The sequence below is a fragment of the Chiloscyllium punctatum genome, chromosome 15, assembly GCF_047496795.1.
Source record: "Chiloscyllium punctatum isolate Juve2018m chromosome 15, sChiPun1.3, whole genome shotgun sequence".
Lineage (NCBI taxonomy): Eukaryota > Metazoa > Chordata > Chondrichthyes > Orectolobiformes > Hemiscylliidae > Chiloscyllium > Chiloscyllium punctatum.
Window position 1 is genome coordinate 11,674,630 of NC_092753.1, and position 23,800 is coordinate 11,698,429.

The window sequence follows — 23,800 nt, forward strand, 5'->3', positions numbered from 1 at the left end:
TTTTTATGTCTGGGTGATAAATGGTAAAATCTCCCATGATGCATCTCTCGCTTGATTGATATTGCGTAGTGAAGAGTGGCAGAGCTGGCAGATGTCCCTGTGATGATTTGGGAGGATTCACTGATATAAGAGCTTAAAGAGGTCATAAACTTCTCCGTTATGCACAGGCCAGTCTAGTGTAAATGAAATTACTCTGATTGCTTCTCTTGTGAATTGGATTCAATGAACATAGGTTGGCTGACAAAACCAGAATGCAATTTGCCAGATAATAAATCAGACATTGAAGCTCATATTCTCACGTAAACTGTGGGATTTCCATCTATAATTTTTATAGTAATTGTTGGTTTAGTAGTTAGTAACTAGTGGTCTTCCTGTGTGTTTGAAGCTAATAATTAACTTGTAAGCATTTCTGCTTTCATGGCAATTTCTTTATAAACATTTTTTTTGAAGCGTGGCTTTCAGCGAATAGGTTTTGTGCACTTATGAGTTTTATTTTACATTGCTTGTGACCCAGCATAATAAATAATGGGCCTCAAGTGCTTGTTAGGGAGTTCTGGAATTTTTTTTAAGCTTAAGGGAAACACTTTAGCTGAATTAGAGAAGCTTTTAGTTTCTTTGGGTATAGTTAATCCTGTAAAGAACTTGGAATAGGATGGCTTATACAGCAGTGCTCCTGAGAAAGGAATGATCGAAATAGTGAATTAGATTACCATGGGGTGAAGAGCGAAGAGTCAGTCGTAGACCAGAAACACTGGAAATAAAAACTCTGAAAAGGAATGTCGTGTCTCCAGATAGAAGCTATCTGGAGTTCTAGCTGAAGTTGCAGGTGGGTTAAACTTACCAAGGTATTAAGTATAAGGACTCTGGTGTGAGGATCAAATCAATGGTGTTTTGGATTCTATATAAAAGTTGTTTTGTTTCTTTGCAATTTATAAAAGTGTGTTGTGAGATTAATGGGGTTATACTTTTGCTTTCCATTTAAAATCTTTGCATTTATATCTTTGTTTCTTTTGTCCTAAACATCCACCATGTTGTTAAAGTTAAATCGACAGCATTGCAAACTTACTTTTTCAAATAGAGATCATTTTGCTAAAATCAAAACAAATAAAACTATGATCTAACAAACTGTGGATCTCAACTTTTAGTTTGGAATTCCAAATGTTATTAATTAAATAGCTCTTAACATGGCTCTCTGTAAGATTCAAGATGATGGCAGTCTGAAAAGTCTGCTGTGTTGGGCTCTGTGCCATACCCCAGGCAAGGTGGGCTCCTACCCTCCCCTCATTAGCCACCCCGAAGAAAGATTGTTAGTGAAAACAGGCAGAACACCTAGAACATTTTAACTTTGGATTTGGAGGCTCTGGAGTCGAGATGAAGCCAACTAAGAGAAAAGGAGCAAAGCAGGCAGGGCACTCCCCTACTGTGCTGGGCATACCCACAATCGCTGCTTCGACTCCCGTGGCAGGCATCACTGAGCTCTATGGAGCAGCAGCACCTACTATTGGAGTTCGCAAAACTCAGTGAAAAAATCAAAACTGCGCTGGAACCAATTTCTTCCATGCTGATAAAGCACGAGCAAGAGATTCAGTCATTGGATTGACATATGGAAGTGGTCGAGCAAAGGACTGCAGCAGAGAACTCTTAGGGGCAGGTCCAAACCTTGGAAGGTCAGGTTCGGGCCTTGCTGGATCAGGTTGATGACCTCGAAAATCGAGGTCGGAGAAAAAAACTGCATGTAGTGGGTCTTCTGGAGTGTGAGGAAGATGAAAATCTGGCTGAGTTCCTGGAGAAGTGGCTCCGGAGGTGTTGGGGCTGGAGATCGAGTTGGGCCGAGTGAGTGTGGAGCAGGCCCACCGGATCGCAATGTGCAGGACCGAATTGGATCAGTGCCCCCACCCGGTCCAAGTGCGACTCCAGCACTATAAGGAAAAGCAGTTAATAGTAGAAAGACTGGGAAGAGATCCACAGGCTCTGGTTTATAAAGGTTAAAGAATAATGTTTATTCAAGACTTTTCTGGGGTCATAATTAAGAAGATGAAGGCTTTTGATGATGTTAAGAAAAAAATTAGAGACTTAAGTATTCAATATTCTCTGAGTTAAAAATCACACACCAGGTTATAGTCCAACAGGTTTAATTGGAAGCACACTAGCTTTCGGAGCACTGTTCCTTCATCAGGTGGTAGTGGAGGGCTCAATCCTAACACAGAATTTATAGCAAAAATTTAAAGTGTGTTGTAACTGAAATTATACATTGAAAAATTGATTGTTAAGCCTTTCATCTGTTAGAATACCATGATAGTTTCACTTCTTTCATGTGTAAATCACAAAACCTTTTTTTAAAAAGTTGCATTCTCAGGTTAGCTGTTAACAATGGTGATAGCTAAACAATATGTTGTAGGTGTTAGCCCCCTGTGTTCTCTGTCTATACTGTGATGTTTAGATTGATTCTAATCTAAAAAGTGAGATAACGGAGTTTTACATGAATGCATGCAGCTTTTGAGCAAAGTACAATGTAACCCTGCAAATACAAATTCACCCCACAAAATATATGTGTGCATGCAGGACTTTGTCTGTGTGTGTGTCTGTCTGGGTTGGGGGTTGTGAGTGTGAGAAAGTGTATGTGTGTGTGGTGAGTGCAGAATGTCTTAAGTCTGTGAGGGGGTGCATGTGTGAGTATGGGTGTCTGTAAGGGTGTGTGTGGGTGTCTGTGTGCACGTCTGTGTGTATGTGTGTCAGTTTGTATGTGTGTATAGAAGTGCCTGTGTGTGTGTAAGTGTGTGTGTGTGTAGGAGTATCTGTGTGTGTGTATAGTGCAATAGTGGTCACCTGTAATGTGACATGAACCCAAGGTCCCGGTTGAGGCCCTCCCTATGGGTACCAAACTTAGCTATCAGCCTCTGTTCGGCCACTTTTCGCTGCTGCCTGTCCTGAAGTCCGCCTTGGAGGATGGTCACCCGAAGGTCCGAGGTCGAATGTCCTGGACCACTGAAGTGTTCCCCAACTGGGAGGGAACACTCCTGTCTGTTGATTGTTGTACGGTGCCCATTCATCCATAGTTGTAGCCTTTGCTCGGTTTCCCCAGTGTACCATGCCTCCAGGCATCCTTGCCTGCAATGTGTAAGATAGACAACGATGGAGAGTCACAGGAGTACCTGCCATGTACAAGGTGGGAGGTGTTCCCACGTGTAATGGTGGTATCTGTGCCCACACTCTGACACGTCTTGCAGCGCCTACCGTGACAGGGTTGTATGGAGTTGTCCTGAGGGCCAGGCAGCTTGCTATGAACAATGATTTGCTTGAGGTTTGGCGGTTGTTTAAAGGCAAGTAGTGGAGGTGTGGGGAAGGTCTTGGTGAGGTGCTCATCCTCATTGATAATGTGTTGCAGGTCAAGAAGAACATGGCGTAGTTTTTCAGCTCCTGGGAAATACTGATCAACGAAGGGTACCCTGTCGGTTGCAGCACGTGTCTGTCTCCTGAAGAGGTCATTACAGTTCCTTGCTGTGGCACGTCGGAACTGGCCGTCGATGAGTTGGGCATTGTACCCCGTTCTTCTGAGGGCATCCCTGAGTACTTCCAGGTGTCTGTCACGTTCCTCCTCATCTGAGTAGATCTGGTGTACGCGTAGGGCTGGTCCAGGGGATGGCTGATTTAATATGTTTTGGGTGGAAGCTGAAGAAGTGTAGCATTGTGAGGTTGTCTGTGAGTTTGCGGTAGATGTGGTGCTGAGGTGTCCATCCTTGATGGAGATGCATGTGTCCAAGAATGAGACAGACAGTTGAGAGTAGTCCATAGTGAGTTTGATAGTGGGATGAAACTTGTTGATGTCACTGTGTAGTTTTATCAGCGACTCCTCGCCATGGGTCCAGAGGAAGAAAATGTCATCAATGTACCTGGTGTACAGTGTTGGTTGGGGATCCTGCATAGAGAAGAAGTCTTGTTCAAACCTGTGCATAAAAAATGTTGGCATATTGGAGTGCAAATTTACTCCCCATGGCTGTTCCGTGTGTCTGGATGAAGAACTGGTTGTCAAAGGTGAAGACGTTGTGATCAAGGATAAAGCGGATGAGTTGTAGGATGGTGTTTGGAGATTGGCAGTTGTTGGTGTTGAGTACTCTGAGGTACCCAGGTGTACTACATTTTAATTATAGGGAATCTGTCTATAAATTTGACTTGGTGAAAAAAGCAAAAGAATTTATGAACGCTCTGAAATAATTGACTTGGACCGAGGGGGAAAGATGTTTGCAGACAATAACAATGTTTTTTTATCTTCTCTTTCTTTGTTCTTTTCCCTTTTGTGGTTTCTGGCCTTATAGGCTTGGTATTGCTTTGTATAAAATTCAGTTTGTTTAATATTGTATCTGTTTGGTAATTATCTGTTATTTTGCTGTTCTGTTTTTCTGGATGAAGGGTGGTTACTCCCGGTGTAAAGGTGTGTGGGCTTGAGGTATGGGGGGTGGAGTGCATCCATTGTTAACTTTCAGGAGTGTAAATAACATGTGTTTTTCCCCATTGTCTGGATTTGGGGCATGGCCTTAATTGGAAGATGCAAGGATGGCTGTAAGGTTGGGAGTGAATGTCCCCTATGGGCAAGAGGGGAGATCGCTAGTGATTTGTGGCTTTTGTGTTTATTTATTCAAATTAGGAGTAGTGGTTAGTTTCTTAGTTTTAGTAGCATTTGCAGGAATAGTTTTTCGATTTTATAAAGTCTGTGTTTTTTCCACTTGCCACACATTGAATGGGCTTTTACATCTCGGAGGACCGTGGGCTGCAGTGAGCCGTCATGGCTAGCAATCTGTTCAGGTGGTGCACCTTGAATATAAAGGGGAGCCATTCCCCCATTATAAGGAAAAATGTGCTCTCGTATCTTAAAAAGAAAAGGGTTGACATTGCTGTACTGAAAGAGACACATTTAACTGAAAGGGAACATCTGAAGTTACAGCAGGAAGGATGTGGTAGAGTATTCTCCTCCTTCAACTCCAAAAGCAGAGGAGTGGCCATACTGGTACAAAGGAACCTCCCATTTCAGGTGATAGATCAAATCAAGGATGAGCGTGGATGCTCATTCTCAAGGCTCTGGTCCACGGAGAAGAGTATGGCATCCTGAACGTTTACTGTCCCCCAGCTCATCCTCTCAAATTTTTAGTTGACGCAGTCTCTAAATTAATTGCGCTTGACATACGCCATGTGATTATAGGAGGAGACTTTAATCGTCTCATGGACTCTGGGGTAGACAGGATGCCAAGAGGTCTGTCAGGTGTATCTCTGCAGTCTAGACAACTAGTGGACTTGTGTAAGGAGTTGGTACTAGTGGATGTGTGGAGGTGTCTCCACCCTAATGGGAGGGATTTTACCTTTTACTCCAACTCGCACAAGTGCCACACAAGAATTGTTATGTTCTTTATTCCGTCGGTTTGTTTGGGCTTGGTGTTGGCCTCCAGGTGTTGGGAGTGGAAGGGTAGTGGAACAGACACTGGCGTATGGATCAGTTTCTGTTGAGGGATGGCAACTTTGTACAGTACATTACAAGGGAGTTTAGGATTTTCTGGGACATCAATTGGAGTACAGCCAGTAATCCATTGGTCCTTTGGGAGACCATGAAGGCATATTTAAGGGGTCTGATTATTTCATATTCAACAACTAGAAAGAGGCAGAGAGGAGAGCAACAGTGGGTGCTTGAGGCCCCGCTAAAAGCAGCCGAATCGGCATATTATAACAGACGATCTGTGGTTACATTACAGCAGGTTATGGCTCTTTGGGTGCTCTGGACTCAGTGCTAACACAAGCAGCGAAGAGAGAGGTCTCCTGTGCAAAGCAAAGGTTGTTTGAATATGCGGATAAGCCGGGTAGATACCTGGCTTATCTGGCTAGGAAGAAAAGTGCTCCCCAGTTCATTGTGTCTATTAGGGAGAGAACTAGGTAACATCACTTGAGAGCTGAAAAAGATTAATTCCACATTTCATGATTTCTATGCAGAGTTATACCAGTCAGAAAGCAGTGGGTTGGAGTAGCGAGAATGGAATCCTTTTTGAAAACCTGGACCTCCGTTGTATAAATGCACAGCAGGCCTCTCTTTTAAAGGTACCTCTGATGATACAAGAGGTGCAAGAGGTGGTAAGGCAGCTCCAAGGTGGCAAGGTACCCGGTCCAGATGGATTCCCGAGTGAGTTTTATAAGGAGTTTATACACATGTTAGCTGAATTACTTCTGGAGATGTATCGTCATTTGTATAGCCAGGACTGCTTTCCGGGAGGCCAATATGTTTTAAAGAAATGGTAAGACCCTGAGGATTGTGCGTCACATCGACCTATCTTGTTGTTGAATGTAGACTTCAACATTTTATCAAAGGTGCTGGCTCTGAGGTTGGAAAAGGTGTTGCCTGTTATTATAAAAGAGGACCAGATGGGTTTTATCAAGGGCTGCAACTCTTCCAATAATATCAGAAAGGAATTGAATATAGTGCAAGTATGTGAGCAGAGATTGATTCCAGACTTGGTAGTTTCCCTGGATGCAGAAAAGGTGTTTGATCAGGTGAAATGGTCATATCTCTTTGATGTTCTAGATCATTTTGGTCTGGGGGTGTCTTCACTTGGTGGGTGGCAATGTTATATAGAAACCCCCAAGGTGGTGGTTATCCCGAATGATGTCAAATCAACCAATTTTAATGTGGGGAGAGGCAGCCGACAGGGATGTCCTCTCTTGCTGCTGTTATTTACTCTGATAAATAACTGTTGGTGGAGGCCATTTGGAAGGACCCTGAAATAGTGGCACCAAAGGTGGGAATTGGGGAGCACAAAATTACTCTTTATGCAGATGATGTTCTTCTGTTTCTGGCTAATCTGGAAAAGTCCATACCCTGTCTATTACAAAAAATTCAATTATTCACCAGTTTTTTAGAATAGAGGATAAATTTTGCAAAGTTGGAAGTCATGCCTGTGGAAGGATAGGTGGAAGTGCTTGGGCTGAAGGATGGAATGTAGTTTCCTTTTTGGTGGCCGCAGAAAGGTTTTCTCTACCTGAGAATTTTTATTACTCTTGCCTTCTGTCAGCTGTACAGAGCTAACTTCGTACAATTGTTTGAGAGGATAAAGCAGGACTTGCAGTGGTGGAAGGGGCTACCAATTTCGTGGCTTAAAATGAATGTTCTTCCTTGGCTATTATATCCTATGAGGATGCTCCCGTTGTTGTTACTCAGACAGATGTTGTGGAGGTTTAACGGTTGGTTTGGGTCCCTCATTTGGTGCTGTAAGTGGACCTTAATTAATTTTACCAAGCTGCAGCTTCTGCAGGATATGGAGAGTTGGATCTCCCAGATCTGAAAAGATACCAAATAGGCACCCTGCTGTCATATGTGGGTGACTGGGTATATAAGGACTCGAGGTCGATATGGCTGGATGTTGAGGCCTTGCAGGCAGGGTGTCCACTCGTCAATTTACTGTTTATGGACAAGATGCGATCCACGGCTGAGCACTGTGAGAACCCAATTATCTTAAATACGGTGAAAGCATGGAGGATAATGCGCCAGGGTGACGGCAATTTGCTCAAGACCTTGCCATTCATTCCATTTGTGAGAGCCCCAGGATTTAGGCCAGGGTCAATGGACTCCATCATTAGAGCATGGGAGTGTAAGGGAATCTCCAGTTTAGGAGATTTATTCAAGAGGTCTTGATGTCTTTCAACCAATTAAGTCAGATATATGGGATTCCTAATAGGGACCTTTTCTGATACTTTCAAGTTAGGGATTATATACAGAAGAAGACCATGCTCTTGGCTCAGTTCTACAAGTTGGACACAGAGAGAAGAGTGCTCCGATGTGGGGCGCTCTCTTGGTTAGTACTATATACCATTTGCAGAGGGGGAGCATTGGGCAATATGGAGAGACTCCATGGGATCTGGAATCAGGCGTTGGGGAAAGAAATTTCATTGGAAACATGGGAGGATATATGGGAAAATGAAAAGAAAACTTCAACATGCAATGAAGCACAAGCTATGCAATTGAAAATCCTTCACAGGGCCCATATGGCACCAGAGAGGTTAGCAAAGTTTAAGAAAGGTTCTTCTCCAGGATGTCTCAAGTGTAAAATCAGCATGGGTACCCTTACACATTGCTTTTGGTCCTGCTACAAGATTCATGGATACTGGGGTGCCATACTGAATGAGCTGGAGAAGATCCTGTGAATTGAAGTGAAGGCGGTTCCGGTATCCCTTCTTTTGGGATTGCCGAATCTGCCCTCTCTCGATGAACATGGGAAGCGGTTATTTAATATTCTTACAAACTGTGCGAGGAAGAACATTCTAATGAACTGGATATCAGAAAAACCTCTAGGTCTTGCGGGGTAGTGCAGACTTGTGATGGAGCACATCCCCCAAGATTATCTGACGAGAATGATGCACCATGGAACAGAACGATTTTATAAGACATAACGGCCCTTTCTAAATTACATAGACATAGACCTATCGGTGGTACTGATTATGGCCTTCATATTGCCATGATGACTGTGTATGGTGGCCGGGGGGCCACGAGGGGAGGAGGTCTGGTAAATATGGGTATATTAACTGTTGCTCCCACAGATGGGAGCTTAGGTGGAGGTGCAGCGAATGGAGCAGTGTAATGTAATATAATTTAGTTTAATTGGATTGTAATTTAGTTTAATTCTATTTCTTTTCATCCGAGTTTATTTTAACTTGCGTTAAGTAAATATGAGACGATTATATTTCGTAGAGTAGTAGGTATTTTATTGTTAATGTTAACAATATAATAATGTGATATTATTTCTGCTTCTTTGAATTTTTGTAGTTTCATAACTTTTCTTGTAAAAGAGTAAAATATTTTCAATAAATACATATATTTTTTTAAAAATGGCTCTCTAATAGTTGAACAAATTCCAATGACTCATGCATATAAATGGTGGAAAGCTGTTTTTCTAGGGTTCTTGTGAATTTTCCACCAAAACTACAGGGATTGAGAGGGAAAGCTGTTAACATTCATCTGCAATCTGGCTACATTTTCTTCCCAAAATTCTTTCATCTGATTTGAGGGTAACTGCAAGGCTACCCTCCTTGTTATCCATCCTATCTGCTTTTGAAAGGTTGGTGATGAGATGCATTAATGTGTCAAATTGCCCCTGTCAATTTGGTGTAGGCATACCCATATTTATTTTTTCATCCTGTGACAATGAAGGAATGATGATCTAGTTCCGATTCAAGATGGTGTGTGGTTTGAAGTGGAACTTGCAAGTGGTAATGCTTCCATGCATCTGCTGCTCTTGCCCTTCTAGGCATTATTAGAGGTGCTAATGAAGGAGCCTTGGTGAGGTGATGCAGTGCAGATGATCCAGGGTGTGAAAGTTTAAGGTATTTTGATGTTTGGATTGTGTTGAGCTCAAGTGTTGATAGACCTGCCCTCATCCAGGCAAGTGGACAATCAAATTCCTGATGGTAGAAAGTATTGGGAAAATTCAAAACAAATTTACTTACTACAGAGTTCCTGGCCTCTGACCTGCTACTTAAGTTGATGGTACAGTGAGTGGCAATGTTGATTAACATTAAGTGGAGTTGATTGTTAGAAATGGTCACTCCCTAGTACTTATGTTGTGTGAATGAAAGTTCCATTTGTCAGCCAAAAAACTGGTGAATGTGGGCTTGGACTGCTTCAATATCTGAGGAATCGGTAGTGGTACTCAGCATTTTACAGTCATCAATGAATTTCCTTATTTCTGACCTAATGATGGAGAGAGGACACTGAAGATGCAGCTGAAGATGACTGGATTCAGAACACTACAAAGAAAGACCTGCAGTAATGTCCTAGAGATAATTAGTCTCTGACAACTACAAATCTTTTTCCATTGCATTAGGTATGATTCTAATTAGTGGGGAGCTTACTCTGCTACTACACTTGTGCTGATGGTTTGTTTGACATATTAATGATTTTTGTAGAAAATATGTTAAGGATTATTGCTAATACTCAAGAGGCCAAATTCAGAAAATATTATTTCAATTTATGTTTAATTTGAGTGCTTGTTTTAATGAAGTTTACAAAGTAATCTGATTTAAGTTTAATACTACACCCTATTTGGGTTCTTCGGGTAAATAACTCAAATAATTACTGCAAACTGGGGAGGGAGTTGCAGGGAGAATAGTGAAATTCTGTGAATATGGAATTCCTGTCAAGCTTAATGGAAGGACTTAATGATCATATTTTAGTTCTCTTTCCTGCCTGAATGCTGGCCAGATTGACGGCTTGGAGCATTTTCCAGCAGAAAAGTCGGCATAGAAGGATGCACATAAGGAGCAAAGGGGATCCTAGTAACCAGAAAAGACTGAAGCTTTGTGTGGGAAGGAGTTGGATGATCACAGCAGAATGTTGGCATGAGGGACTGGCTACAACTGCTGTTTCCTATTCCACAAGCAGTGCTATAAAAATACTTAGCTCAATGATCCAACAGCTCCTATCTCCATTTAGCAGTTAGGTTAAATGTAAGCACTACTATCTCACAGCACCAGGGATCCGGGTTCAATTCCAGCCTCAGGTGCCTGTCTGTCGATTTTTCACATTATCCCCCAGTCTGCGTGCATTTTCTCGGGGTGCTCCGGTTTCCTCTCACCGTCCAAAGATGTGCAGGTTAGGTGGATTGGCCAAGCTAAATTGCCCATAGTGTCCAGGGATGTGCAGGCTGGGTGGATTAGCCATGGGAGATGCATGGTTATAGGGATAGGTCTGGGTGGGATGTGTTTTGGAGGGTCAGTGTGGATTTGCTGGGCCAAATGGCCTGTTTCCACACTGTAGGGATTTTATGACTCTATGAAATTAAAATCAAGCTCCCAACTGCATTGTGTAAGCCTCATTTACAAAACATAATTGAAGGCTCAGCAGTTAGCACTGCTGCCTCACAGCGCCAGGGACCCAGGTTCAATTCCTGCCTTGGGCAATTGTCTGTGTGGAGTTTGCACATTCTCCCTGTGTCTGCGTGGGTTTCCTCTGGGTGCTCCGGTTTCCTCCCACAGTCACAAAGATGTTCAGGTTAGGTGAATTGGCCATGCTAAATTGCCCGTCGTGTTAGGTGGATTAGTCAGGGGTAAATATAGGGGGGTGGGTTTCTTTTCAGAGGTTTGGTGTGGACTTGTTGGGCTGAAGGGCCTGTTTCCACACTGTAGGTAATCTAATCATAATGAAAAGCCCTTCTTATCAAAAAAAGAGACAGGTACACAACAAAAAACTGTCAACTAAAAAAAAAGTCAGTTGGCACTTATACTGCTGGTTCAAGGTCACATTTCACAATTTCAAATGTTCAATCCCACCCAGAACCACTAATATCAAGTTTGCAAATACAGATTTGTTACCTCTATCTCTTTCTGAAGCTGAGCATGTCGTTCTTGCTCCTTGATTAGCAAAACTGATTTTTCATTAATCGCTTCTCTTATTTCTGGGATTTCGGTTTTTAATTCTGTAATTTCTTTCTGTTTAAACAATAAAATATACTTTAATTTTTTTCAGTATAAAAGCCATTGCTCAATGAAGCATCTCAGTTTGTTTTAGCATTGGAGTGAAGGAAAATATTTTACGTGTTGATAAACACTGAAGAACCTCAATCTTCAATTATTAACAGAATGGGTGAGCGGAACAAGTAAAATATCAAGCATCCTGCCCATTGTTAAGCTTATCGAGACCTTCAAATTAACTGCTGCATAAAGGCCTCAATCCAACTGTACCTCACCTTTTTGGGCTAGAAGAGGAGGACAAAACAAGCAGCCCAACACCTTTGGCTACCTGGGCAACTGTCAGGCAAGAAGAGGTTATGTCACAGAAGGGCACAGAGGTCACCTCAAATGGAGATATGCACCCTCTCCCCAGAGCTCTCTAACTCAACTACCTACTCCTCACAACCTTTGCAGAGTTCTCTCAGCAAGCTTACCCAAGAAACCTCGATTTAGACCCATCTGGGAGATATTTTACTTTGGGACAGCTTATTAAACCTAGAAATGCCATGTACACTCTTCTGACACTGCTGGCTAATCAGGATGGTTGGCAGTTTTCAATGTCAGGACTGATAAGACATTCTGTTAAGGATGCAGCCAATGCAAAATCACTGCCAAGCAGCTGGATTTTTGATAATCAAAGCATTAACTAAGCTTTTGGTTTGGGAGTCAAGGGTTCGGTATTCTGTCTCCTCTGGAAAATCTACCCCAAAACTGGAAAGAAATAACACATGCTTTCAAAATTATGAGCAGTTGGGGCTTACTATAACATGAGGATAGGAAAGTCAAGATAATGGAGTGTAAGATGGTTAAAAATAATTCCAGAATATAGTACATTAAATAATAACTTGGAAAACGTTTTCAACCTGTACTTGTTTTGTAATATTTCCTTCAGGATTCATAAGATCTGTCACCAATTCTTCTTTCTTTGTCTTTAATTCTTGGAGCATAAGCATTTTTTCTTCAAGTTGCATCATTACTGGATTTCTACTTTCTACCTGATTCATCACCTCTTTATGAGCCAATATTTTTTTTCGATATTTATCATATTCAGACAGCAACTTCAAATATTTTTCTTCTTGTTGTTGTATACCATACTGGAGTTGCAAATTGCTTGCATTAAGATTCCAGAGCTGGGCCTCCAGATCAGCACAACACTGTCGCCGATTTTCTGATTCATTCTCTAAATGATAAACCTCTTTCTCAGTTTTTCTAATTTCCTGCAGAACAACTTTATTTTCCTTTTCCAGTTCAAATAATTTGACCTGTAAATAAAATTAGATTTATTTTAAAACTGAACAGTAAGCATTCATTCTATTCAGATATCAAAGAGGAAAACAGTGCTTCATATTTTAATGGTGTTTTTTGCAGTACTTTGCAGTAGACGTAGCCTCTATGGATTTCAGCAAGGCCTTTGATACGGTTCCAAATGGTAGGCTGCTCTGGAAGGTCAGATTGCATGGAATCCAGGGGGTGCTGGCAAATTGGATACAAAATTGGCTTGATTGTAGGAAGCAGAGAGTAACAGTGGATAGATGCTTGTCGGACTGGAGGCCTGTGACTAGTGGAGTGCCTCAGGGGTCGGTGCTGGGCCCATTACTGTTTGCTATCGATATCAATGATTTGGATGAGAATATACAAGGCATGATTGCTGATGACACTAAAATAGGAGGTATTGTGGACAGTGAGGAAGGTTATCAGAAATTGCAGCAGAATTTTGATCAGCTGGGGAAGTGGGCTGAGAAAGAGCAAATGGAGTTTAATATAGATAAGTGTGAGGTCTTGCATTTTGGAGAGTCAAATCAAGGTAGGGGTTCATGGTGAATGTTAGGGCCTTAAGAAGTGTAGCGGAAGAGAGGGATCTGGAAGTTCAGGTTCACAGTTCTCTGAAAGTGGAGTCACAGGTAGACAGGATAGTGAAGAAGACTTTTGGAACACTGGCCTTTAGCTGTCAGGGCACTGGGTACAGAAGTTAGGAAGTTATGTTTGCAGTTATACAGGGCGTTGGTGAGGCCACATTCAGAGTACTGCGTTCAGGTTTGATCACTTTGTTATCGGTAGAATGTTAATAAACTGAAAAGGGTGCAGAAGAAATTTATAAGGATTTTGCACTTGGACTCAATGGTCTGAGTTATAGGGAGAGGTTGGACAAGTTGAATTTTTTTCTTTAGAGCAAAGGAGACTGACTTTATAGGATTGTAAAAGATCATGAAAGGCATGGATAGGGTGAATGTCCTTGTCTTTTTCCCAGGGTTGGGGAATCAAGGACGAGAAGACATCCATTTAAAGTTAGAAGGGAAAGAACAAAAGGGAACTCGAGGGGAAACTTTTGTTACACAGAGGGTGGTACGCATATGGAATAAGCTGCCAGTGGAAGTGGTTGAGATGGGTATATTAACAACATTTAAAAGGCATTTGGACAAATACATGGATAGGAAAGGATAAGGGCCAAGTGCAGGGAAATGAGGTTAGCGTGGACGGACATTTTGATCGGCATGGACCAATTTGCACCAAAGGGCTTGTCTCCGTGCTGTACGACTCAATGACTCTATTGCCATATGTTCAGATATTTAACTAAAGGTAGATTCTTACTGGTCTAACTGGTTAATATATCCTAATGCCATTAATATAATTAGATTAGATTCCTAAAGTGTGGAAATAGACCCTTCGGCCTACCAACCCTTCGAAGAGTAACACGCCCAGACCCATTTCCCTCTGACTAATGCACCTAACACTATGGGCAATTTAGCATGGCCAATTCACCTGACCTGCACATCTTTGGACTGTGGGAGGAAAGCAGAGCACCCAGAGGAAACCCACACAGACACAGGGAGAATGTGCAAACTCCACACAGATAGTTGCCCAAGGCTGGAATCAAACCTGGGAGCCTGGTGCTGTGAGGCAGCAGTGTTAACTACTGAGCCACTCGTAATCTAGTCCAATAGGTCAAATGTTGCAGAAGTCATAACCTAACAGTTGGACAAGATATAATTCAGTTCATTTTTATTATTAGTGATATGCATTGGCTTAAGAAAATGTTGGAATTTGAAAATGAATTGTTAGACTTAGTGGAAACCTATGATTTGACAATACGAATTCTGCTCCAATACACCATGACACAGTTCCATATGCTTAATAAATAAATTTATTATCTTCTCAAGTAATCTAATATAGTGAAAGTAATTTTTAAGTTACAATTGAAACGTGCCAGGCTGGCTTCCAGATGACAATAATCAATGGAAGTTACATTTTGAAAGATTTTACTGTTATGCTGAGTAGAGTCTTCCTAGTACAGAGGAACCTCGATTATCCAAAGGACATGGCGGGTAGTATTTTACTTGATTAATAAAATTCTGGATAATCGAATGCCAGATAATATAGTTTAGCCGAGCATCTGGATCTTGCGATCTTGCTGGATAATCCGATATTCGGATAATCGAATGCTGGATAATCGAGGTTCCTCTGTATCTGATTAACATAGGCAATGGTGAGACAACTGGTAATACGTGGTGAGAATGGAAAAAATTGATTCTCAACAGAAAAAAGAAAATCTGATTTTACACCCAAGATGAGAATCTTGCTAGTTAGTGGCAAGAGATCTAATTCATACATGAACATTTGCTTTTTACATAATCTCACCTAATTTACAGTTTGCTATTTTCCCAAGTCATGTGAGATACTAGATGACAATAATTCCTGAAATGGAAGTTTGAACATGTGGCTACCAGTTGCAACTCACTGATACTTTCTCTGGGTATTCATCTTGACCAGCATTCCCAACATCTCAGGAATGCTCCATGGGCAGCATGGAGTTGGATCAGCAATGCACCAGTCTCACAATGTCATCAGGGAACAGTTAGGAATCACTTTTAATACAATTTAGCACCTCAATTGTGCACCTTACATTGCGGCACTGCCACCAGATTGGTTTGTGCACAGTAATAAGCACCCATCTCATGTATTAGAACAGGGTGCATTTCAGGGTTTACTTGTACTCACAGCATCTCCGCCTCTCCTTACCTTTTAGCACAGATAGCTAGGCAACTCATCATGTTTGGCAGTAATGAACAGTCAAAGGGCTGGTACTTCATCAGACAAGAAAGGTGGTGAGGTGTCCTGAGTCAATGAATAGGAATTACAGAAGGTAGAAAGGGTTAGGTCACTTGACAGGATTAAATAGGCTTGAACCATTGAGCCAAAAGCCTGCATGCAATACGGAATATGGTAGACCATGAGACTTGGTGAGAGGTGGGTGTGCAAAGGCAGAGTTGGGGTGGCATGACATAACACAGAGAAGATTGAGGCAGCTACTCTTGCCGAATAGAGAAGGTCATTAACCTTCTTGGTCATTGTTGTGCGGTTCTCTATACAGTGGACATTGCTCTCACCTGGGTGACTACTTAAGACCAGGCTAACAGTGTGTAACATGGTAAGCAGCTGGGGCCTAAATATGGAGTTAACAGCATATACACTAGAAAGACAGCAGTGCCATGGATCCGTAGTGCACATTTAATAAGGTGAGTAGCAGAGAATTGAATGAAAGAAATCACTAGTGCTCTGGGAAAGAAACTCTTCCTTAATTGCCCCAAAATTGATGCTTAGTTGTTTCTGGGTAACATTCAGTTCCTTTATGTGTTCTGATCATTCCTATATGTTTAAAAAATTGCAATTAAATGTTAGGTTTTTGAAGCAAAGTATATTTTCAGAACTTAAGTAGAAGAACACTGACTTAATTAGTGGTTAAACTGTTAATCAGTATTGAAATCATCTCCCCAAAGACCAAAAACAGTAAAGAATGTGTTATAAAACCAAAACTGAAATAAAAACTGATAATGCTGGAAATACTCAGTACTCTCAGAAGCTTAGCAGGTCCAGAAACATCTGTGGAGAAAATTCTATTAGGTGAGAAATGTTAACTTTATTTCTCTCTACACAGATGCTACCAGACATCTACCAGATGTCTGCAGCGTGGTCAGTGATCTGAAATTTATCTGGTTCATTTATCCCCTTTTAGCTTTTTTTAAAAAATGTGTTCCAATTTTAAAAATAGCCAGCAACAAAGCTTCAGTTTCATATAAAAATAAAACAATGCAGATGATGGCAATCTGAAACAAGCACAGAGAATGCTGGAGAAACCCAGCAGGTCAGGCAACATCTGTGGAGAGAGAAACAGAGTTAATGTTTTGAGTCAAAAACTGTTTTTCCCATTGACAAAGGCAGAGGAGCCCCAGTGCAAAAGTCAGCATTAGGAGGGAGTTATAGAACTCACAGAATCCCTATAGTGTGGAAACAGGCCCTTTAGCCCAACAAGTACACACTGACCCTCCAAAGAGTAACCCGCCCAGACACATTTCAGTGACTCCATCTAGCAGCAATTGCAAGGCAGCGTCATTAAACCCTAGGTACCAGCATCTGCTTGTTTGCAAACATTTCTTGGCTGCTGGGGCAACCATTATCCATCCCTGGGAAGTTTATGGTTTGCAGCCAATGGAGTGGTGCCAGCTGTCCTTTAAATATAGCTCGTAAACTTCTGTCCTCGGAAGGTTCCATGAAGGGCGACAGCCTCCTTTTTGCTTGCCAAGTCTACAGCATCTTACATGCATTGAAAATGAGGTGAAGATAACATGCACTGGCATTAGATTAAACACCACATTTCAGACACTTGCTGCCATATTCTCACACCAAAATAGAAAACCTCAAGTGAGTGAGCTGGACACAACCTTCTCTTCCTCCTTCCCTAAAAACCTATCCCAGGGTTTCCCAAACTATGGGTCACAATGATTTGTCCTCAGTAGAGGTGCCTTAAAAATTCTGGGTATTGCAACTCACAATTCCTATAATGGCAGTCAAGTCGTACAACTATGCCCAGGAAAACAATTACAGAAGTGCTTAACACGGAGGTGAAGCACACTGTCCGATTATCCTGTCAATCAGAAATATAGACACCCAAAGCAGCTAATCTACTGCAAACTATTTCTATTGTCAAGTTAAGCAGCCAACGATGGTTCTTGTTCTGAACAACAGCAGTCACTTGTCTATTAAGACAAGCCAAAATCTCTAGCTGGTAAAATCCCTCGTTTATTCTTTCATGCCAGTTTTGTATCATGGATATTTCTGCTGAACACGCCCTGGTCAGTGAATTTAACATTGCTGATAATACCTTTTTTCCTCTCCTTCTAAACCCCTGATTGAGGCCTACTGCCTGACCAGAGTGGCTGATGATGACTGCTAGCCCCACCATTGATGCCAGGGGTAACACAATGGCTCAGTATTAGCAGTGCTGCCTCACAGAGCCAAGAACCCGGGTTCAATTCTAGCCTCGGCCAACTGTCTGTGTGGAGTTTGCTCATTCTTCCAGTGTCTGTGTGGATTTCCTCCGGGTGCTTTGATTTCGTCCACAGTCCAAAGATGTGCAAGTTAGTGAATTGGCCATGATAAATTGCCCATAGTGTTCAGGAATGTGTAGGTTAGGTGCATTAGTCAGGAGAAATGTAAAGTAATAGGTTTGGGGAAAGGGTCTGGGTGGGATACTCGTTGGAGGGTCGGTGTGAAATTGTTGGGCCAAATGGCCTGTTTCCATACTGTAGGTCCCTCAGTCAACATGGGTGCAACTGACTCCTTCACAGACAATCCCTAGCTCATCCCTCTACAGGTAATTCCTGAGGTCTACTCCCCAATTCAACTACTAACTGGGAATGTGAGACAGTGGGTGCATGTGACTGAATATGAGAGAAAGTGAGCGTATGTAAGCATGTGAGCAAGTGACTGAGTGAATGTGAGAAACTGAAATGAGAATTCAGCTTTTGTATTTACTTGTGGGTTCCACTATGAACAATTTCTTTCACAATCCATTCACATCTAGCAGTGAGCCTTTTAAATTCTTTGGAAATGAGAAACAAAAAAGTAAGAATTCTATCTATAACTGTTTTTATTCACTCATGGAATGTAGGTGTCTGACATAGAAAATAGGAGCAGTAGGCCACTCAGACCTTTGAACTTGCTCCACCATTTATAATGATCTGTTCCCACTTTTCCACTTTGTCCTTTGAACCCTTTAGTCCCAAGTGGTATATCCAATTAATTGTCCTGGAGAACTTCATGGTGTGCTTCCTTCCTGAATCACTGCTGTTCCTGGAAATGTTGTGATGTTCACAGTGCTATTAGGAAGGGAATTCCAGGCTTTCCTCCCATTAGAGGTGAAGGAATGGTTTTATAGTTCCAAGTAAGGATGTTGAGTGACTTGAAGAAACATTTGTAGATGATGTTTCCATGTACCAGCTGCCTTTCACCTTTTTGATAGTAGCGGTCGTGGATTTGATAGGTGCTGTTGGAGGAACCTTGGAGAGTTAATGCAGTGCGTTTTATAGCAGGCACAATGTGATGAGGTCAATTTGACAAACTGATAAGACAATTTCAGGCAAACAAAAGAACTATTACTTATTTCAAATGTATGTATGGAGAGGAAATTTTAATACATTGTGAATACACTCTGTAGGTTACAGAAAATCTTCAAGCTCTATCCAGATTATAGCATGCACATTACAATTCTACATTTCAATGTCTATGTGTCTCACATTATCGTTGTTCTCCCACAGTCTCTCATAGACATTATCATTCTCTTACAAGACCGCTGATGGTGTGGCTTCTATGCTATTAGCTTTGACAGTCTGAATGTCTTGCTATTCATTTCTTATTACTAGTTTTTCTTATTAATGACTATATGCTAAAGCTTCAACCCTTAACTAACTTAACCCCTCCAGTACACACTACTGCCTCTGTGGCAAAGGGAGTGAATGTTGAAGGTGATGGATCAAGTGTGATAAGATTATCTTTGTCCTGAATGGTGTCAGGCTTCCAATGTTGGAGCTACACTCATCCAGGAAAGTGGGGAATATTCAATCACATTCCTGACTTGCCTTGTAGATGATAGACAGGTGCAGTGACAGTTTCCTTAAGTACAGGTTCACAGGTTTTTCAGTGAGACTTGAAGAAAGGCAGAATTGCAGTGTAGTGAAAACATGAAATTAAATAAGGTGAAGCAATACTTGGAAACCATTCATCGGGATTAGAGTGGAGAAAGCAAAATAATTTATCCAAATCTGGAAAGAGGAGTTTCTGCAGCAACAATCTTCCGTCATTTTGTTTCCCAGTGTGCACTTTCAACTTCCAGCATGCTGGAAGGTGGTAATAGCTTTCAGCATCTGTTTGAACGTTTCAGTGAGCTCTTGAACATCCAAATTTTACATCTTCCCAGATCTCCACCCTACAAGTCTTGGACTTGCATATTTTTTCCACCCTGCCCGGCATATGAGGTGACCATGCCAGGTGTGAGCATTCACTGCCTCCTCTTTGAAGCCAGGATGCTCCTGACTGTGGACAATTCACCCTCCCACATTATCCTTTCCAAGTGATTCTTCAATGTATACCCCTTTGCAGATACTGTCGCCCCCCCCCCCCCCCCCGCCCCCCATTCACATCTACTCCTCTCTTCCCAATATCCTGAAGCTGCCATTACCGAAGACCAAACGGCATGGCAAGACAAGGCAGGCAAAGCATGTATGCTGACAGCGTCCAGGTAGGTGTTGTGTACAAGTTCTAAAAGAGCAAACAAGCAATCTGAGATGTAGCCTGGTCCAGTCTGTAAGCTGAGTGCTTGACTGTATGCACAAAGTGCTCCCCCACTGGCACCTCAGCCATTTGTCCTGCCTTATTTCCCAACAGAAGATCAAGTATTGCTCCTTCTCTAGTAGGTACATCCACATAATGAATAAGAAAGTTTTCTTGTACACACTTAACAAATTCCTCCCCATCCAAGCCCTTAACACAATTACAATCCTATGTCCATGTTTGCAAAAGTTAAAATTCACTACCATTACATCCCTATTATTCTTACAGACATCTGAGATCTCCTTATATATTTGCTTCTCAATTTCCCACTGACTATTGGTGGGGGCATATAATAGAATCCCAACAAGGTGATAATCCTTTATTTCTCATTTCCACCCATATAACTTCACTGGACAATCTTGCAGGTCTATCTTCCCTAAGTATAGCTGTAATATTGTCCCTAACCAAAAATGCCACTTCCCCACCTCTCTTGCCTCCCTTTCTATCCTTCCTATAGCACCTATACCCAAAACATTAAGCTGCCAGTCCTGTCCATCCCTAAGCCTGTATCAACTATGATATCCTGGTCCCAAGTTCTCAACCAGCCTTAAGTTCATCTGCCTGACCTGTCAGACCTCTTGCATTGAAGTAAATGTTGTTTTATTTTAACAGGGAGTACACCAATGAAGGTTATTGTGTTGCTACTTTCCTTGATTTTAACATTTGATACAGTTTTTTAGGCTATTATATGCTGCTGCTTTGTTTTATATGATACAGGGGTAAGGATTACTATACCTCTGTTTTGTTTTAAATTAATACTGGGATATAGCACTGGAGGCTATTCTACACTGCTGCTTCTTTTACTTTTGCACTTTAATAATAAAGACAATGTCTCTCTCCCTTCGCTATAAACCATCTTTTCATGCACCCACCTCCCCACAGTGCCACTCCTCCATTGTCACAGCTCTAAGTGTAAGAGAAAATAATTGGGAAGCACTGACCTACCTGCAATGCAGGCTGGATGAGTAGGAAAACTCAGTCTGAACGGCAATGTGCTTCTGACTCCCAGTTTAATATGAATTCTGCCATGGCAAACACAAAGTTAGTTAAATCCACCTTAGCTGGGCCCCAATACCTATCTTTTCCCTGGTGATCAGGACTAGTTCTTCTTCTCTCTTTAGTTCTGTTCTTAACTGAAAGAACAAAATGGGCCAAATAGTGGAAGGGCAGAATACAGAAACCTTACTAATATACTCTGACTTCTTGGAACATACAGTGTCATCATTTAAAGTTATTACATCCAAAACAAACTTATAATGACCAAAAAGCAAAAATCATTTGTATTTTAATCAATATCAATGCTAAAGTCACTGGTTACAGCATCATTAGTGCTCATTTATTTCAGGCAGAAATTGCTGAAGGCTAGTCTTTTATTGGAAAATAAGTTAGTGATTGATATCAGGACTGAAGATTATCATGTTCCCAAATCTCCTCTGAAAAATTGTTTTCTTTTTTATTCACTGTTCTCAAGTATTATTTACAAATGAAACTATCATTGGATAAGTGCAGCTGACATAATTTCAGTTTGGAACTACATGGTTTTAGATTAAGGTACTTTGAAGAGAATTATTACAATCCATCACACTATGTTTTACCTTTTTAGTGAACGTAAATGTATGTGATTTGTGAGACATCATATGTAGCAGGAAGATTACATTCACATCACTATAACTCTATTATCAGTAGGGACCATAACACATGCTGTCATGATCCTCTCAACATTGGTAGACAGATTGCACTTCAGGCAGACACTTTATTTAATATTAAATGGTAAATGAACAGAAATTGGCATGAACAATTGCCTCGAAATGTGGGTACGCTTTTTATCAGCATAGGACTAAATTATAAGTCTGGGGCACCCCTGACATTGGGCCCTAGACTTCTTTAGCATCAAGCTGTCAAGCCTCTAAGAACTTGTCAGTGAAGAGTGATGATGATCAGGTCACTACTAGCATCACAGTGGCCTTAAGATAGAAGGTCTGACTCAGATTGGTAAGAGTCATCAATGGATGGAAAAATCAAAGGGTAGGATGGAAGGAGATTGGAAAATAGGGAATAAATCACAATCTGGAGGGAAATCAAAACATCGATTGTGGGTCAACAGACTGGTGATTTTGTTTGGGGGGGGGGGTAATGTTCTACTGAGCTGGTTGGGGTAGAGATTAGAGATAGAATGGGGACAATGTCTGATGGAAACTTTATTAATAAAACGTGGGTTGGGAAAAGCAATACTGCTCTTCCCGGCTTCCTGTTCCACACTCTTGCTCACCTACACTCTCTTTCTGGTGATAACCAATATGGAGAGATTGTACATGTATTAACACTGTTATTTGCACAGGCATCAATCTGGTTCTAAGACTGTTGGCGAAACAGAAACCAAGAGAAAAGTTTATTAACTTCTCAGTCTTCCAGTTTCTTCCACACACAAGCCCCTCTTAAGTTCAGTTTAAAATTCCCTACTTTTCATTTATCTACTGAGAACTAAGGCCTTGGTTTGCTTTTTTTTAAAAAAAGCTGTGACACAATTCCCAGTGATTGATGTATTTGTACTCCAAGATGTTCATGTTATTCTACCCAGAATATTTTCTGCATTTAAATCTACCAAACATTTTGAATAATTCTGTTGAGCAAAACCAGGGCTTGCAAATTCTTTCACAGTAAATAGCAACAGCAGCATTACAATATTTGTCCAATTTTAGTTTTTCCATATGAAATAACTGTATGAAGACCGGTATTCCATCACCAAGTCACCCTTTATTTACATCTGGATAGTATATAACACTGACCCAGTTAGTACAGAAATATGCTCTTAGTGTGCAAAACCCCGATATTCCTTTTTATTCTTTTTGTTGTTGTGACACAGTAAAATAGAGACATTATGTAAAGACTTCATTCTATATTTGTCCACCACCAGAAAACACCCATGTGTTAACAACCCCAACCCTCTTTATACCTACCAAGTCAATTAATTCATCAATCTGAATCACCTTAACTACTCACATTATAAGTGATCTCTGGCAGTTACATGTTTAAGAAAATATTCTTTCCTTGTGAGTGTCAACAATGGAAGCTACTGAGTTGTTCAACAGAATGAACTACATGTTGTCTCCAAGTCTGTACAACTGTACAGTTTTCTGATTACGATTCTGTTAGTTGTAAATAACGAAAAGTCTCTTTTCATTTTATCTTTGCAAAGTATGTTACTAACATTGGTTTACACCCAACACATGTTTTCGAGTACTTAATTTTGTAAGATCCTGTCTAAAGAACAGCATGGATGGTACACTGAAACTAACTTGAAATCTTGTTTTCTCAATGTAATATAAACCAGTTTACCTGCAAGTTATTAAGAATATTCTTGCTTTTCTCTGCTTCTGCATTCTGTTGATGCTGTTGATGTGCTACTTCTTTAACTATCTGGGAAAGCGAAAGCTCTGTGCTTTGTCTTGTCATATCTCAAAAAGCAAAGAAAATCACCAAATATGATTAGTATGTCAATTATGTTGCATTACATTTATTCTACATAAATGGACTTAACAGTATGCTACAAATAACATTTAAAAGTGTGAATTCCCTCAAGTGTAGGTAAAAGGGATTAGTCTAATTTAGTGTTTGTTGGTCAGCATAGACACAGTAGGCTAAAAGGCCTTTTCTGTGCTGT

The 23,800-nt window shown here is 41.1% G+C and overlaps 1 protein-coding gene across 1 annotated transcript in view; it reads right to left on the bottom strand.

The window, feature by feature from the left end:
• The window catches only part of LOC140485952 (coiled-coil domain-containing protein 122), a 58,963-nt gene extending 35,371 nt beyond the window's left edge, over positions 1–23,592 (bottom strand). Inside the window, exons 1-3 of the mRNA XM_072584393.1 lie at positions 23,476–23,592; positions 12,339–12,737; positions 11,338–11,454 (exon numbers count right to left, since the gene is read on the bottom strand). Of these exons, the coding sequence (XP_072440494.1) occupies positions 11,338–11,454; positions 12,339–12,737; positions 23,476–23,592 (633 nt within the window). The remainder of the gene's footprint in view (positions 1–11,337; positions 11,455–12,338; positions 12,738–23,475) is intronic.
• Positions 23,593–23,800: the final 208 nt, after the last annotated feature.